The sequence below is a fragment of the Mauremys reevesii genome, linkage group 3 (assembly GCF_016161935.1).
Source record: "Mauremys reevesii isolate NIE-2019 linkage group 3, ASM1616193v1, whole genome shotgun sequence".
Taxonomy (NCBI): domain Eukaryota; kingdom Metazoa; phylum Chordata; order Testudines; family Geoemydidae; genus Mauremys; species Mauremys reevesii.
The window spans coordinates 192,821,797-192,836,596 of record NC_052625.1 but is presented as its reverse complement, the minus strand read 5'-3'; the positions used below and the strand labels follow the sequence as shown (position 1 = coordinate 192,836,596).

The 14,800-nt window shown below is 42.2% G+C and overlaps 1 protein-coding gene across 1 annotated transcript in view; it reads left to right on the top strand.

Annotated features, from left to right (window-relative positions):
• OPN5 (opsin 5) overlaps nucleotides 1–14,800 on the top strand; it is a 47,944-nt gene that overhangs the window by 14,090 nt on the left and 19,054 nt on the right. Inside the window, exon 2 of the mRNA XM_039532262.1 lies at nucleotides 3,407–3,562. Within this exon, the coding sequence (XP_039388196.1) occupies nucleotides 3,433–3,562 (130 nt within the window). The 5' untranslated portion in view covers nucleotides 3,407–3,432. The remainder of the gene's footprint in view (nucleotides 1–3,406; nucleotides 3,563–14,800) is intronic.

Sequence of the window (14,800 nt, the reverse complement as noted above, 5' to 3'; positions counted from 1 at the left end):
AGAATTGGGCATGATTAGTCTAGAGACAATAAGGCTCTGTGTGTGTGCGTGTGGGGGTATATAATAGTCTTCAAAAATGGAAAAGGATGTTATGAAGAGGATGGTGATCAATGGGTCCACTGAAGGTAGGACAAGAAGTAATTGCCTTTATTTGAAACAAGGAAGATTTAGATTAGATATTAGGAAGCACTTTTGAACTATAAGAATGGGGACGTACTGGGATAAGTTACCAAGGGAGGTTGTCAAGTATTGGAGGGGTAGCCGTGTTAGTCTCGATCTGTAAAAGCAGCAAAGAGTTCTGTGGCACCTTATAGACTAACAAACGTATTGGAGCATGAGCTTTCGTGGGTGAATACCCACTTCGTTAGTCTATAAGGTGCCACAGAACTCTTTGCTGCTTTTAAGGGGGGTGTGTGGAATTCTAGTCACTGGAGATTTTTATGAACAGGTTAGATGAACACCTATCAGAGATGGTCTATGTATAGTTAATCCTGCCTCAGCATGGAAGGATGGATTTGTGAAGTCCTTTTGAGCCCTACTCCTCTGTGATTCCTCCTGCAATAGCACTGGGACCTACTGTGCTAAGCCCTGATTTAAAAATGGACAGTGATGGAGAATCCACCATGACCCTTGCTAAATTGCTCCAGTGGTTAATGACTCTCACCATTAAAAATGTTTCTGGTCTGAATTTGCCCAGCTTCAGCTTTCAGCCATTGGATTGTGTTATACACCTTTCTCTGCTAGACTGAAGAGCTCATGTAGATACTTGTAGATTGTAATCAAGTCGCCCTTTAATCTTCTCTTTGTCAAGCTAAATAGATTGAGTTCCTTCAGTCTATAACTCTGAGGCATGTTTTCTAATCCTTTAATTATTCTTGAGGCTCTTTTCTGAATCCTCTACAATTTATTAATATGCTTCTTGAATTGTGTACACCAGAACTGAATACAGTGCTTGCGCCAGAGCCAAATACAGAGGTAAAATAATCTCTCTACTCCTACTTGAGATTCCCTTGTCTATACATCCTAGGGTCACATTAGCTCTTTTGACCACAGCATCACATGGGAGCTCATGTTCAGCTGATTATTCACCGTGACCCCCAAATCTTTTTCAGTCACTGCTTCCCAGGATAGAGTTCCTTATCCTGTAAGTATGGCCCATATTCTTTGTTTCTAGATATATCCATGTATGTTTAGCCATACTAGAGTGCATACTGTTTGCTTGCACCCAGTTTACCAAAGCCATCCAGCTCACTTCAAATCAGTGACCTGTCGTCTTCATTATTTACCACTCCCTGAATTTTTGTGTTATCCCCTTCATTATGTTTTTGTTTTTAAAGAAAATAAATCAAATTATTTTTTAAATGGCCGGTATATCTGCAGCATATTTTCCTAAAATTAATCAACTCTGGCATAGACATAGGGTGTAATGCTACCTGTTTGGGATCTCTGGCACACCATTCGACTTCTTGCCACGTGTTAGTCACTCCAAGGTTTCCTCTGTCAGCTTGTGTTGGGACGCTAAACTTTTCATTACCGCATCATGGGGCAGGAGAGAAATAAACATCTTCAGTCCGAATAACAATCTTACTGCCAGATGACTAATTCATGATACAATGTTTCACTTCTTTCACTTTGGAAAATGCACAACAACACTACTCCCATGGATAACTTATATGTAATTACTGTATTAATAGGGGTTTATCAGTATATAATGGAGCAGTGTGTGCTCCTGGTGTCTGACTTTCTTTAAACAGATCTGTCTTTTGTGTGTGTGGAGCAGCTAGAGAATGGGACACCAGTTGCCCAGACGTTAGAGGACTTCCACCATAGTTTTATTTGTCTGGTACATTTAACAATAAGCCATAGTGGTTTCAAGCACTTTACTGGTTTGCCAAAGTCTCCCTGTACAGGTCATCTAGTCCAACCCCCTGCTCAAAGCAGGACCAATCCCCAACTAAATCATCCCAGCCAGGGCTTTGTCAAGCCTGACCTTAAAAACCGCAAAGGAAGGATATTCCACCACCTCCCTAGGTAACCCATTCCAGTGCTTCACCGCCGTCCTAGTGAAAAAGTTTTTCCTAATATCCAACCTAAACCTCCCCCAGTGCAACCTGAGACCATTACTCCTCATTCTGTCATCTGGTACTACTGAGAATAGTCTAGATCCATCCTCTTTGGAACCCCCTTTCAGGTAGTTGAAAGCAGCTATCAAATCCCCCCTCATTCTTCTCTTCTGCAGACTAAACAATCCCAGTTCCCTCAGCCTCTCCTCATAAGTCACATTCTCCAGGCCCCTAATCATTTTTGTTGCCCTTCACTGGACTCTTTCCAATTTTTCCACATCGTCCTTGTAGCGTGGGGCCCAAAACAGGACACAGTACTCCAGATGAGGCCTCACCAATGTTGAATAGACGGGAATGATCATGTCCCTTGATTTCCTACTTATATAGCCCAAAATGCTGTTAGCCTTCTTGGCAACAAGGGCACACTGTTGACTCATATCCAGCTTCTCGTCCACTATAACCCCTAGGTCCTTTTCTGCAGAACTTCTGCCTAGCTGCTCTGTCCCTTGTCTGTAGCCGTGCACGGGATTCTTCCATCCGAAGTGCAGGACTCTGCACTTGTCTTTGTTGAACCTCATCAGATTTTTTTTGGTCCAATCTTCTAATTTGTCTAGGTCCCTCTTTTAGCCTGAAATGGTTTTGACGGACATCAAGTGTGAGGGACCCAGTCGTAGACCGTCACAACGTAATGGATACGGAAGTGAAATCTGACTTTCAGAATAAAGCTGATACAACTTCATTTTGCATTGCACCTTTTTTCAAATCTATGTTCTGAATCTGCATCACTCTATCATTGTGACAGCCTTTCTGTGCCTCGGTTTCCCTATCTGTAAAATGGGGATGATAATGCAAACCCACCTTAGCATGCAGCTCTGAGATGTATGGATGAAAAGTGCTATACAAATGAGAAGTATTATTTACTAAATATGTCATGTAAGTAGGATCAATACTACAGTTTTTGCATATAAAAGGAGCTGCCTGTGCGAAAGTGCTTGGATCAAGAGTTATAAGAGTGATTGAAGGGGCAGATGACAGTCTATTGTCGCATGAACAGAGGGGCTGGAGAGTAAAGACATTACTCAGGTATATTGAGTAAGTACTGTTTCTACATACATAGAGAAAGTCAGGTAGTAACTTGCAGGAAGATTCTGGCGGAGGATGGGGAGAGGGTTGAAAGCAAGGAGTGCAATTTTGAACTGGATCCTGAAATGAAAGGAGAGCTGGTAGACCATAGATGGGGATGGGGTGATGTAGTTGTGCTCTTCTGTATGTAAACAAAAATTCCATTGTGATTCCTGGTGGCAACTGTAATCTATTATTGACTCCACTCTTTCAATTTTCAGACACTGCTAATCTGTACGTGAGTGGCATGGCATCAAATCACAGCACTTCACCCCAAGATGACCATCTTCCTCATTACCTCCAGGATGAAGACCCCTTTGCATCAAAACTCTCTAGGGAAGCTGACTTAGTAGCTGGATTTTATTTAACAGTAATTGGTAAGGCTGTTTTAATTATTTTGTTCATGGTGTTGTAAGTTACTACATGGTCTATCAGGCACCCGCAAAGAAGGCTGCAGCCAGTCATGTTTGTGGTGCACCAGATAGTAGAAAGATGTGGTCGGAGGGTGGGTGGGGAACTTAAGTAATAGGAACATGGGTATTGCCAGATGGGATCAAAACCATGATCCATCTGGTCCAGTATCCTATCTGTGACAGTGACCAGTACTAGATGTGTCAGAGGAAAATGCAAGAAACCCTTAAAGGACAATTATTTGGTAAGCTGCTCATAGAAGTTGTTTCCTAGCCTGGGACAATTAGTGGCTGGCTTCTGCCCTTATAGCATAGGGGTTTATACCCCTTTCATTTTAAAAAAAGATCTGTCTAATATAACTATATGGATAATGAGAATATCCACAGACACCCAATCATATTTGAGTCTTGCTAAACTCTTGGTCTCAGTGATACTGCATGGCAATGAGTTCCATGTGTTGAGGAAATACATTTCTACATGTATGAGTTTTATATTTATGGTCTTTCATTGCATTTCCCCTTGTTCTATTTAATATTGCACATAATACCAGGGGCTTCCAATTTACCTTCTTTATAATCATTCGTTATTTCATATACCTCTATCAGACCCTCTCTTATTTGTCTCCTTCCAAAACAAGCTTGATATTTCAATTTTTTTTTGCTATGAAAGTCTCTTGAAGATTTGAGTATCAGAGGGGTAACCATGTTAGTTTGGATCTGTAAAAGCGGCAAAGAGTCCTGTGGCACCTTATAGACTAACAGACGTATTGGAGCATGAGCTTTCGTGGGTGAATACCCACTTTGTCGGATGCATGTCACATGAAAGCTCATGCTCCAATACATTTGTTAGTCTATAAGGTGCCACAGAGCTCTTTGCTGTTTCAAGATTTGAATAATTGTTGTTGCCTTTCTTGGCATCTCTTCTACATGTTGTTATTCAGTAGTATAATGTCACTGTATAAATCAGGGGAGTATGCTCACATGGAGTGTTGTGTTCAGAATGGGTCTCCTGGTTTCAGTAACTAAACCCAGTATTCCATGTGAAAGGTACACCTTTGATTTACACAGTGCCATTACGCTATTCTCAGTATTCTTTTCCTACTCTCTATACATCCTAGCATTTTGTTTGCTACCCCCCACTTTTTTCTTTCCTGCAGCTGTGTAAACAGATGTCTTCAGTGAGTTGTTCAAAGCAAACCAACCCTCAGGTCTTTTTCCTGAGTAAGTTATGTTTATTGAGATCCCAGGAACTAAGTAGGACTCAGAGTGGTTGAAAGTATTCCTTCCAAAATACATTGTCTTGCCTTTTAAAAATTATTGCATTTAATGTAGATTTCAATATATAAACTTTTTAAAAGAAACATCTCTCGCAGGCTCTAAGCAGCTTTGAGAAATAATAAAAAATACAATCAGAGGAAGACAAAGAAAAGCAGTAGCAAACTTTCCCTGCATAAAAGAAACCAGGCCACACAACCAGAATTTCCTCACCTCAGGTCCCACAAACTCTAATCCTCTACAAATAAAACGTAAGTGGAACCTCTGAAAGTGTGTGCCCACAAAGATGGCCTTTGCATGTCATACATGAATGGACGCACTCTTGCCAAAGTGTAGAGGCCCAGAGAAGTGTGGGGGTCCTTAAAAGTGGCCTCCATGAAGAAGCAAGCCATTGTGTCTTTAGCATCAGTAGGGAATTGCTGATACTAAAGTAGAGTGATCATCTAGTCATTAGGATATTAAGCAAGAAACACTTCAAAAAATGACTGTTAATGCCCACGCTAACTCTGAACCAATGGTACAAAAGACATGGTAATCTTGAGTTAGTGAAAATGCGGCCAACACACTCTCTACTAGGCCTCTGAGGTTCTGATTATGTTTCATGGCAACAAACAGAGAAGTTAGATTAGAAGCATAAAATCCTCTTGCTGGATGGTTGCAATGTAACACTTCTTTATTTCTAAGAATTCAGAATAACACAGAAGAACCCAAAACAGAGAGAGACAAAGCAGACTACTCCCTAAAATAGAGAGGCACAACTCACCCCGTTCCCTTACTCTAGGCTCTGTCTACTGACTGTGATCCCAACCAGCTTCCTTGCAGACCCCCCTGGCTGCAAGAAGGACCAGGAAAACCACTGTGAATTTAAAGTGATAGATCACAATTTTAATAGTTTTCAATACACCACACTTCTGAATTCAGATTCCTTCTGCTCTGATGCCATAGATCCCAGTGTTCATTAACTTGATTCCAAGCATGTGAGCTTTCAATTATGTGCCTGCGGGGGATTAAAAAATGTTGGGCTCTACAAACTTGTCCAAAAAAAGTAGGTCTGTGCAGGGTATTACAGAGAGATTGTGGGGCTCACAGAGATCATAAAGGAGCCCCGCTAGGTGATCCTTATCTCCTTTTGTCTGGAGACAACGGGAAGGGTTCCTCAACAGAATTTTTGTACAGTATAAAAATGGTTTTGATTTGATTCAAGGTTTGAGTGAACCTGGTTTTGTTGTAGCTGATTTGGTTAGCTTGTCATCACAGGAGACTGCAGTAGACTTTTGCTTGTATTAAAGTACACAGCTTCTCATGTGTCTATGTTTATGTGGAAGATAATCATTTAATGATGTTCCACCAAATTCACTCTAATAAATCATTCTGAGCAAGTCTTTGTTTCTCATGCCAGCCATTTCCCTGTGTACTGCTTTGTGGTGTCTTTTCCCATGGTATATTAGTACTTTCAAAACAAAAATAAGGACTATAGAGACATAAGCCTCCCTTCTCCCATAATTTGCCCTCTACCTTAAATAGAGAGGGCTTATCCTCAGCACATTGCAGAGTACAGCTTTGCAGACGTGGAAGAGGGGAAGCTATCATTGGTTCAGTTGAGAGGGATCTGTAAGTACATCTTCTGGCTGAAATCTCAGTCCCTCAGAAGGGTTGCTGGTGCTCTCTTTGGCAGTGCCAGAGGAGGATTGCTTGGACTGTGAGAGTGCCTGAAGGCCCTGATCTTGTTCTAAAAACCTGCAAAGGGGATTTTTTTAAAATTTGCCCATCGAACCTACAGCTGGCCAGAACATTTCTGACATAAGTCTTCCCTTGAAAAATGCTGTTTTGTTGTAATTGAAACATTTCACAGGAACGTGTGGATTTCTACAAAACTTTGCTTAGAAAAAAATTGAAATAAAGCACTTTGATGTTGAAACATTCCATTTCAACATCAGCAGAGTGGAACATTGTGATTTTTCATCTAAAAAAAATCCCCCTTCATTTCAGAATTTATTTTCTTATTTTCTTTTTTTATTCTTTTTTAAATAAAAAGTCAAAATCAAAACAAAGCATTTTGACTTTTTTGGGGGGAAAATTTCAACTGAAACTATTTACCAAATTTGACCTGAATTTGTGACTAGTTTACATCAGCCCAAGATTGCATTTTCTGGTGAATATACTATTTGTCCGAAAAATTTTGCCCAGGTGTAGAAAGAATAGCTCTGAGGTTTAAACTATAGTATCTTAATGGCAGTGTGTACTAACTCAGATAACAGTCAAGTATCAGAGGGGTAGCCGTGTTAGTCTGGATCTGTAAAAGCAACAAAGAATCCTGTGGCACCTTATAGACTAACAGACGTTTTGCAGCATGAGCTTTCGTGGATGCAAGTCCGAAGAAGTGGGTATTCACCCACGAAAGCTCATGCTGCAAAACGTCTGTTAGTCTATAAGGTGCCACAGGATTCAGATAACAGTAATGATTATTTAAACATCAACAATTGGGTAAAGCATATTAAATAGTGATTGGTAAACAGAGAGGCAAACCTGTTATCGTCTCCATTGGTTTACAGTTCAAACTGTTTCTGAAGCATTAAAGTAAATCCTCTGAAACATCTGGTACTGACCATTATCAGAGACAGTATATTACACTAGATGGATCAGTGTTCTGATCTAGTATGGCAATTCCTGTGTTTCTGTTAATAGCAATGTTGGTATATGGGGGTCACGTGTACACATAAATAAAAACCATATTGCCCGTCTCACTATATTTGACATTAAATCTGTCAAATTATAATGATTTTGCTTGTAGATGAGTGTGTTTTCTGGTTAGATGATCTTTGCCCAATTGTGAAAGTGTTAAATCAGGAGTTTCACTTGTTCATAGTATAGACCACATCTTGATAGGCATATTCTAGAGGACCTACCTCCCTTCTCATTCACCATTAGACTGTCGCTTTTCTCCTTCACATTCACACAATGTCCTCGCAGCAATTGCAACAGTTGCTTACATATGAAAGAAATATTAAGACAGCTAAAATCTGTTTAAAACAATGTAGTGCTTTTAATACAATTTACCAGTTGCAAAGAAAGAGAATCCGTACCATGCAACCCATTAGCGCTCACAGAGGTAGAGAGCCACTGCCTTATATAATTGCATTATAACTTATACAATATTTCATAGTGGTTTTTAAGATTTAATTTTTCTTGAAAAATGTTTAGTAAACACACAAAAATTGTTCATTGTGAAAAAAGGCATCTGCTGAATTTAGCCCTTTCCCTGTCTGAGAATTGTCACGGTTTGAAGTAAATAAAACTATTTGACATACAAACACATTTTGGCCTCTGGGTTGTTTGTGTACTGCTAATAATGAGAAGTCACCTGAGTTTTGTTGTTTGGAATTCTCTCTTCGAGAACTGTGATTGGTCATCCAAGTCCCATAGTATTTTGAACAAATTTGAAATGTAAGTACCTAAATGTAGGCACCTAAAACCATAGCTAGGCATCTAGTAAGTAGCCTGGCTTTCAGAGGTGCTGAGCACCCACAGTTGTCATTGACTTCAACTAGAATTGCAGGTGTTCAGCACCTCTGAATACTAATTCACATAGTTAGGTACCTAAATAGCCCAAAGCTGGAATTTAGGGTATGTTTGCTCTGCAATCAGGGGATGTGATTGTAGCTTATGTAGATATCCCAGAGCTAGCTTTAATCTACCTAGCCCGGGTACTGGAGCAGTAGCTGTGCGAGTAATTACCCAGGGTTCAGGGTGGACTTGTACAGTTCACGCTGAAGTGAATGCTGCTATAGGATCAGTATCATTGCTGCAATACCCAAGCTCGCTAGATTAAAGCTAATTTGGGTAATGTCAACATGAGCTACAATCACACTCCAGGATTGTAGTGTAGATACATCCTTTGAAGGCTCTGACACTCTGACAGTGTGGGGCAGCAGCCTGGGAAGGGTTATGGGGTCCCTGACTACCTGGGTAGAATGTACAGCAACTCCTCACTTAAAGTCGTCCCGGGTAACACTGTTTCATTGTTACGTTGCTGATCAGTTAGGGAAAATGCTCATTTAAAGTTGCGCAATGCTCCTTTCTAATGTCGTTTGGCAGCCGCCTGCTTTGTCCACTGCTTGCAGGAAAAACAGCCCAGATACTATACCTAATGTCACTAGAGATACAATGTAAAAATCGGCATAGAAAGGAGTAAGATTACGTGTAAGCAAAACTGAAGTAAAATCATTCACAAAACTGCAAGGAACATGTTAGTGGGAAAACAGGATTTCTGTATCTTCCTATAATTAAGAATAAATTCCTAGTAGGAAACTATGGCACCATAACATTTTAAAAAGCAACAAAGAGTTCTGTGGCACCTTATAGACTAACAGATGTATTGGAGCATAAGCTTTCCTGGGTGAATACCATGAAAGCTTATGCTCCAATATATCTGTTAGTCTATAAGGTGCCACAGAACTCTGTTGCTTTTTACAGATCCAGACTAACATGGCTACCCTGCTGATACATAACATTTTAAGATAATCAGATTTCTTGTTAAAAAGAAACAGCACAGCAGCCCAGGAAGCAGGTCAGTGCTGGGAGCAGAGTCACGAAAGCAGCCCACAAAGCAGACTTGTCCTGGGGGAAGAGCTGCAGCCACAGAGCCAGAGACACAGCCCAGGGAGAGCAGATCCTGTGCTGGGAGCAGGGCTGCAGTCACAGAGCCAGAGAGGCCAGAGAAGCAGCCCGTGGGCTGGAGGCAGAGTGGAGCTGGAGCTGAGACAGAGTTGTGGAGCTGGTGCTGAGGCCGAGTGGAGCTGGAGCTAGAACAGTGGAGGTGGGGCTGGAGCTGGAGCTGAAGCCAGGTGTGGTGAGCAACTAGGGCCAGCCAAGGGGAGACCCTGGGCAAAGGGCCCAGCGCAGAAAGACACCCCCAGCCAAGGGTCGTTGCAGGGGAGATTGGGAGGGGGATCTTAACCCGATGGGGGGCTGACGCTGGGAAGAAGGGTCCCACCACCCAAAGCCCGGAGGTGTGTGGCCACCACCATTGCAAGTGTCCAACCCGCAGCATCCCTGCAGCACAGCCAGGGCCTGAGAAGGAGGCCTGGGACCTACAAGGAACAGACTGTGAACTGCCCTGATGTTCCAGAGAGACTGTTTGTAATGTTCCCTGCCACAGAGCGGAGAGATGTGTTTTCCTTTAACCTTTCCCATTTTTCCTTATTCTTTTTTAAAATTAATTGTTGATTAAATAACTTGTATTTGCTTTAAACTGTATGAAATGATCAGTGGGTCAGGGAAGCAGTGGGTCAAAAAAAGCAAACGTGATTCTGGGATGCATTAACAGGTGTGTTGTGAGCAAGACATGAGAAGTCATTCTTCTGCTCTACTCTGCGCTGGTTAGGCCTTAACTGGAGTATTGTGTCCAGTTCTGGGCACTGCATTTCAAGAAAGATGTGGAGAAATTGGAGATGGTCCAGAGAAGAGCAACAAGAATGATTAACGGTCTTGAGAACATGACCTATGAAGGAAGGCTGAAAGAATTGGGTTTGTTTAGTTTGGAAAAGAGAAGACTGAGAGGGGACATGATAGCAGTTTTCAGGTGTCTAAAAGGGTGTCATCAGGAGGAGGGAGAAAACTTGTTCACCTTAGCCTCTAAGGATAGAACAAGAAGCAATGGGCTTAAACTGCAGCAAGGGAGGTTTAGGTTGGACATTAGGAAAAAGTTCCCAACTGTCAGGGTGGTTAAACACTGGAATAAATTGCTTAGGGAGGTTGTGGAATCTCCATCTCTGGAGATATTTAAGAGTAGGTTAGATAAATGTCTATCAGGGATGGTCTAGACAGTATTTGGTCCTGCCATGAGGGCAGGGGACTGGACTTGATGACCTCTCGAGGTCCCTTCCAGTCCTAGAGTCTATGAAGTGCCCAGTGCAAAGAGAGTACCCTGGAGTGGGGACACCCTAGCCACTGTCCTAGGTGACCACAGCAAGGTGGGGGTTGAGCCCCCCAGGAATCCTGGGCCAAGCCTTGTTGGGGTTACGAGGCCTCTGCCAGACAGGAGAGTGCAAGGGGAATCCTCAAGGGCAGGGAGGCCTCTGGGTAAAGGAAGTGGGAGCAAGGACTCAGATCCTTTCACTAGCCCACTTCACCGGGGTAGTGCAGAAGCCAGGAAAGTTCCCCACCATTCCCCCACTTATATATATAATTATAAAATTATTATTGTTACAGAACTACAGGGCAATAATGACAGCTGGATGTCATGACTGGGAAAAAGGAAATGAAAGAAATTAGATTTACCTTCAATTCTGAAAGTGGTTAGTTTCATGATCATTCAGATCTATTATGATCTTGAGTTCCATTGTCTAGGGTCCAACTCCCGTCAGAGTTCTGTCGCATTCATTCAGGAGCCTCACCAGCATAGGTGCTGGAACTAGGGGTGCTGGGTGTTCCCGCCTCCCTGGCTTGAAGGGGTTTCCATCATGTGCAGGGTTTACAGTTTGGTTCAATGGCTCTCAGCACCCCCACTATACAAATTGTTCCAGCACCCCTGTTCCCTGGTTGGATGATGGTTTCTTTGTTCTTGTTGAACTTAGCTGTCATTGGAGGTAATGGGTTCTCTGAGAGGAAATGGGCAGTTCACAGGTGGCATTGGAGACTACTTGTATTTTGCTAGCTTTTCAATCAGATTACTTAGAAAATGGGGGCCAGATACAGGATAATATTTTGCAAGATCTCTAGCATCAGTCAATGGTTTCTAGTTTTGGTGGGACTATTGTGTGTTTAGGGAGTGTGTCAGATTCCTCTCCATAAAGGAGATGTTGATAGTCTCTATTATTAGGATCTCTGATATTTTCTACTCTTTTACTATGCAGGAGAGGCAGGAATCAGAATCAGGATGGTGATCCTGATTCTGATTCCTGTTGGTGTGTTCATGGCGTCTGTTTGTTTGAATGGGCTAAAATTTTGGCAGAAGTGTTGCTGGCACAGAATGCTCGAGGACAGCAACAGTGGTTCGTTGCCCGGTGTGCTTCGCTCCAATAAACACACCAAGGTGGAGAAGCAGACAAAGTTTATTTGAGCTCAAAAAGGTGCCAGGGAGAAAAAAGCATTCTCAAATCCTGCACACAGATAGCAATTACACTAAGCAGTTAAGTCATACTTGGCAAAAACCACTTTAGCTCGTTAGTAACTCTTCTGTGAACAGTTATCTTGTTTTACTTTCCTTGATCTGTTATTCTGCCCCACCCCCAGCCAGGTGCAAGCAGGCCTCATTATTGCCTCCTGGTATCAGTGTTGCACTGATAACTAGCTGCTACACATTCCATTCTCAGTTACTGGCCTGCTAGGTCGATTAGAGTTTAACATGGGGGCACTCTGGTCAGACATGGAGTGACTTTAGTTCATTCAGGCCTACTACAGAAAGGCTTCATTGACACTGTGGTTTTCCACCCTCCTGAGTTACCTAGAGTCATGCCTAATGACACCAACAGAAGGGCAATGTGATTCTGGTTCTGTGACAGGCTTGTTATCTGCAGCAGCCCATGAAGCCATCCCAGATGTGAGTGATCCTGTCAGTGAAACAGGATTATAATTCCTCACAGCAGGAGGTGCTGAATTCTGGGATTGAATGGAGGCACTTTGGGTATGCAAAGCCGATTTATGGTCTGGTAGACTTTGCTATTTCTATGGTGGAGGACTGCTAAATTCTTTGTGCCTCTTCCATGAAAATGGCACAAGTTCATAGAATTTGTTTGTGGTTTTCTGACACCTATACTCCAGGTTTCTTCTTTCATGATCTTCTTCCACAGGATGTCCAGCTAGGGCAATCTAGACCAGCTCTCTGAAGACCAGATGGTGAGGAGAGGATTCCCCTTTAAGGGATCACTTACTCCACAGTGTCAATATCAGTGGAATTAGGCTGATGATAGAGTGGCAGCTCCAAGCCAAGGCTCTGTGAGTCCCCAGCTGGTGAGCAGAGAGAGACAATGATAGCCATTATGAATAGTACAAGTTCTCCCTCACTGAGCAAATCCCAGATACTGTCTTATGCTGGTTGTACACAACAAAGTAGATGTGACGTTCACAACAAAATGCTGAGTGAAATGCCATTGAAAGTGGAGCCACCCTCTAGGAACTTCTCAGCGTGAAGGACGTCCTCTCATCATATATTAAGTACCTGATGTTATTTCAGAGATATAGGTTTTTGTGACTGAGCCAGAACAATGAATTTCATCTTTATAGTTGCATACACATCTATGTGAGAAATGGGGCTAGCAAGGATTAAAGGATAAAGAGACTGGGAAGATTTATTGTCCGCATTAGATTAACAATTTAACTATTTACAGTAAGGCTCAAATGGTGTAGATAGTAGGCATCTGCACAAGTATGTTTAATGAACTGTGAGGAAGGGGATGCCTTCTGTCTCACAAAGACCTATATCATTGAAATAACATCAGGTACTTAACTGGGGGATTATATGGAACAGAGCTGTGCAAATAACTGCTTTTTCAGTTCATTGGCAGTTCTGAAGAATTAAAAAAAAAATTTTGGTTTGGATCAAACCAAATACAAAAAACTATGAAAAATTTCAGTGAATCAAAAAACCCCACCCCATTTTGGTTCCAATGAAACCTATTTCATTTAACCCAAAACTGATTTTTTTAAGGCACTGATGGAAGAAGAAGCTGAGGTGGCCTTCTTTATAGCCCTGAGCCTAGCAGTTAGGATACTCACCTGGGATGTTTGGACACAAGGGGTCAATTCTCTCCTCTGCCTGATGGGGAGATGGGAGGTGAAGTGGGGTCTCCCATATTGCAGGACAGTGCCCTAGTCTTTAGATTATGTGATACTCTTGGGCAGAGTCCTTGCAATTTTTTTCCTATTTGAAGCTGTTCCACTTTATATAAATAATGAAATAGCCAATGGAGCAAGGACTTGAGCTTGCGTCTCTCACTCAGTAATTGCCCTGTTCTGTCCAAGCCCTCTGAAACATCTGACAGCAGCCACTGTCAGAAGAGAGGATAGTAGGTTAGTTGGGCCATTGGTCTGACCCAGTACGGCCATTCTTACGTTTTTAGACTAGGTGAGTGCTGTAGCCATCAGGCTACAGTCTCTCTCACTCATTCACTCACTCTTCATTGTCATTATGAGGGATTAAATTACATGCCTGGGACTTCGCTAACCTGAAAACTTCATTTTAGTCTAAATTATTCCGTGAATTTGTGTCCATTTCATGAACTGGATTGACTGAAACTGCATTTTTTTTGGTGACTAAACCATTTGTCTGAAAAATGTTGCCAAGCTCTAATCTGGAAGGTACGTTTACTAATAAAAAGTAAAACACACAGCGAAGATAAGAACTGACGTGTTTTAAGTTCTGTTTGTTGGTGTTTTAACCCTAGAGTTAACCACAATGAGCTAAAACAGATTTCAATGCTTCAATCGTTGTATACACTAAGTGTTCTAATCCTGTGTCATTTCCCGTTGTGAACAACTCCTCTGAGAGCAGTGCTGGAATCAATGAGAAATGAGTATTTTTGTACTGTCTGACATTTCTGTTAAGGTTACAGCTGGGTGAAAATTTTCAGTTGAAACTTTTTTCAGTGGAAAATACAAATTCAGGGCAGCTGAAACATTTCGCAAATCCATGTCTGTCGCAGGGCAGGGCTTCTCCTGGGCTTCCAAACACTAGCTGCCTCGCCCAGTTTCCTTTTAAGAAGGTTTATTCTCTTAAAACAGGCAAGTAAACCAACAGAAAACAGTCTTCGAATTCACCTCTTTTCTTTCAGGCTTCAGATAGGGTTGCCAACTTTCTAATCATGGAAATCTGAAGACCCTTGCCCCACCCCTTCACCAAGGCCATGCCCCGCCCTACCTTTTCTCTAAGGCCCTGCCCCCACTCACTCCATCCCCCCTCTGTCCGTCGCTTGCTCTCCCACACCCTCACTC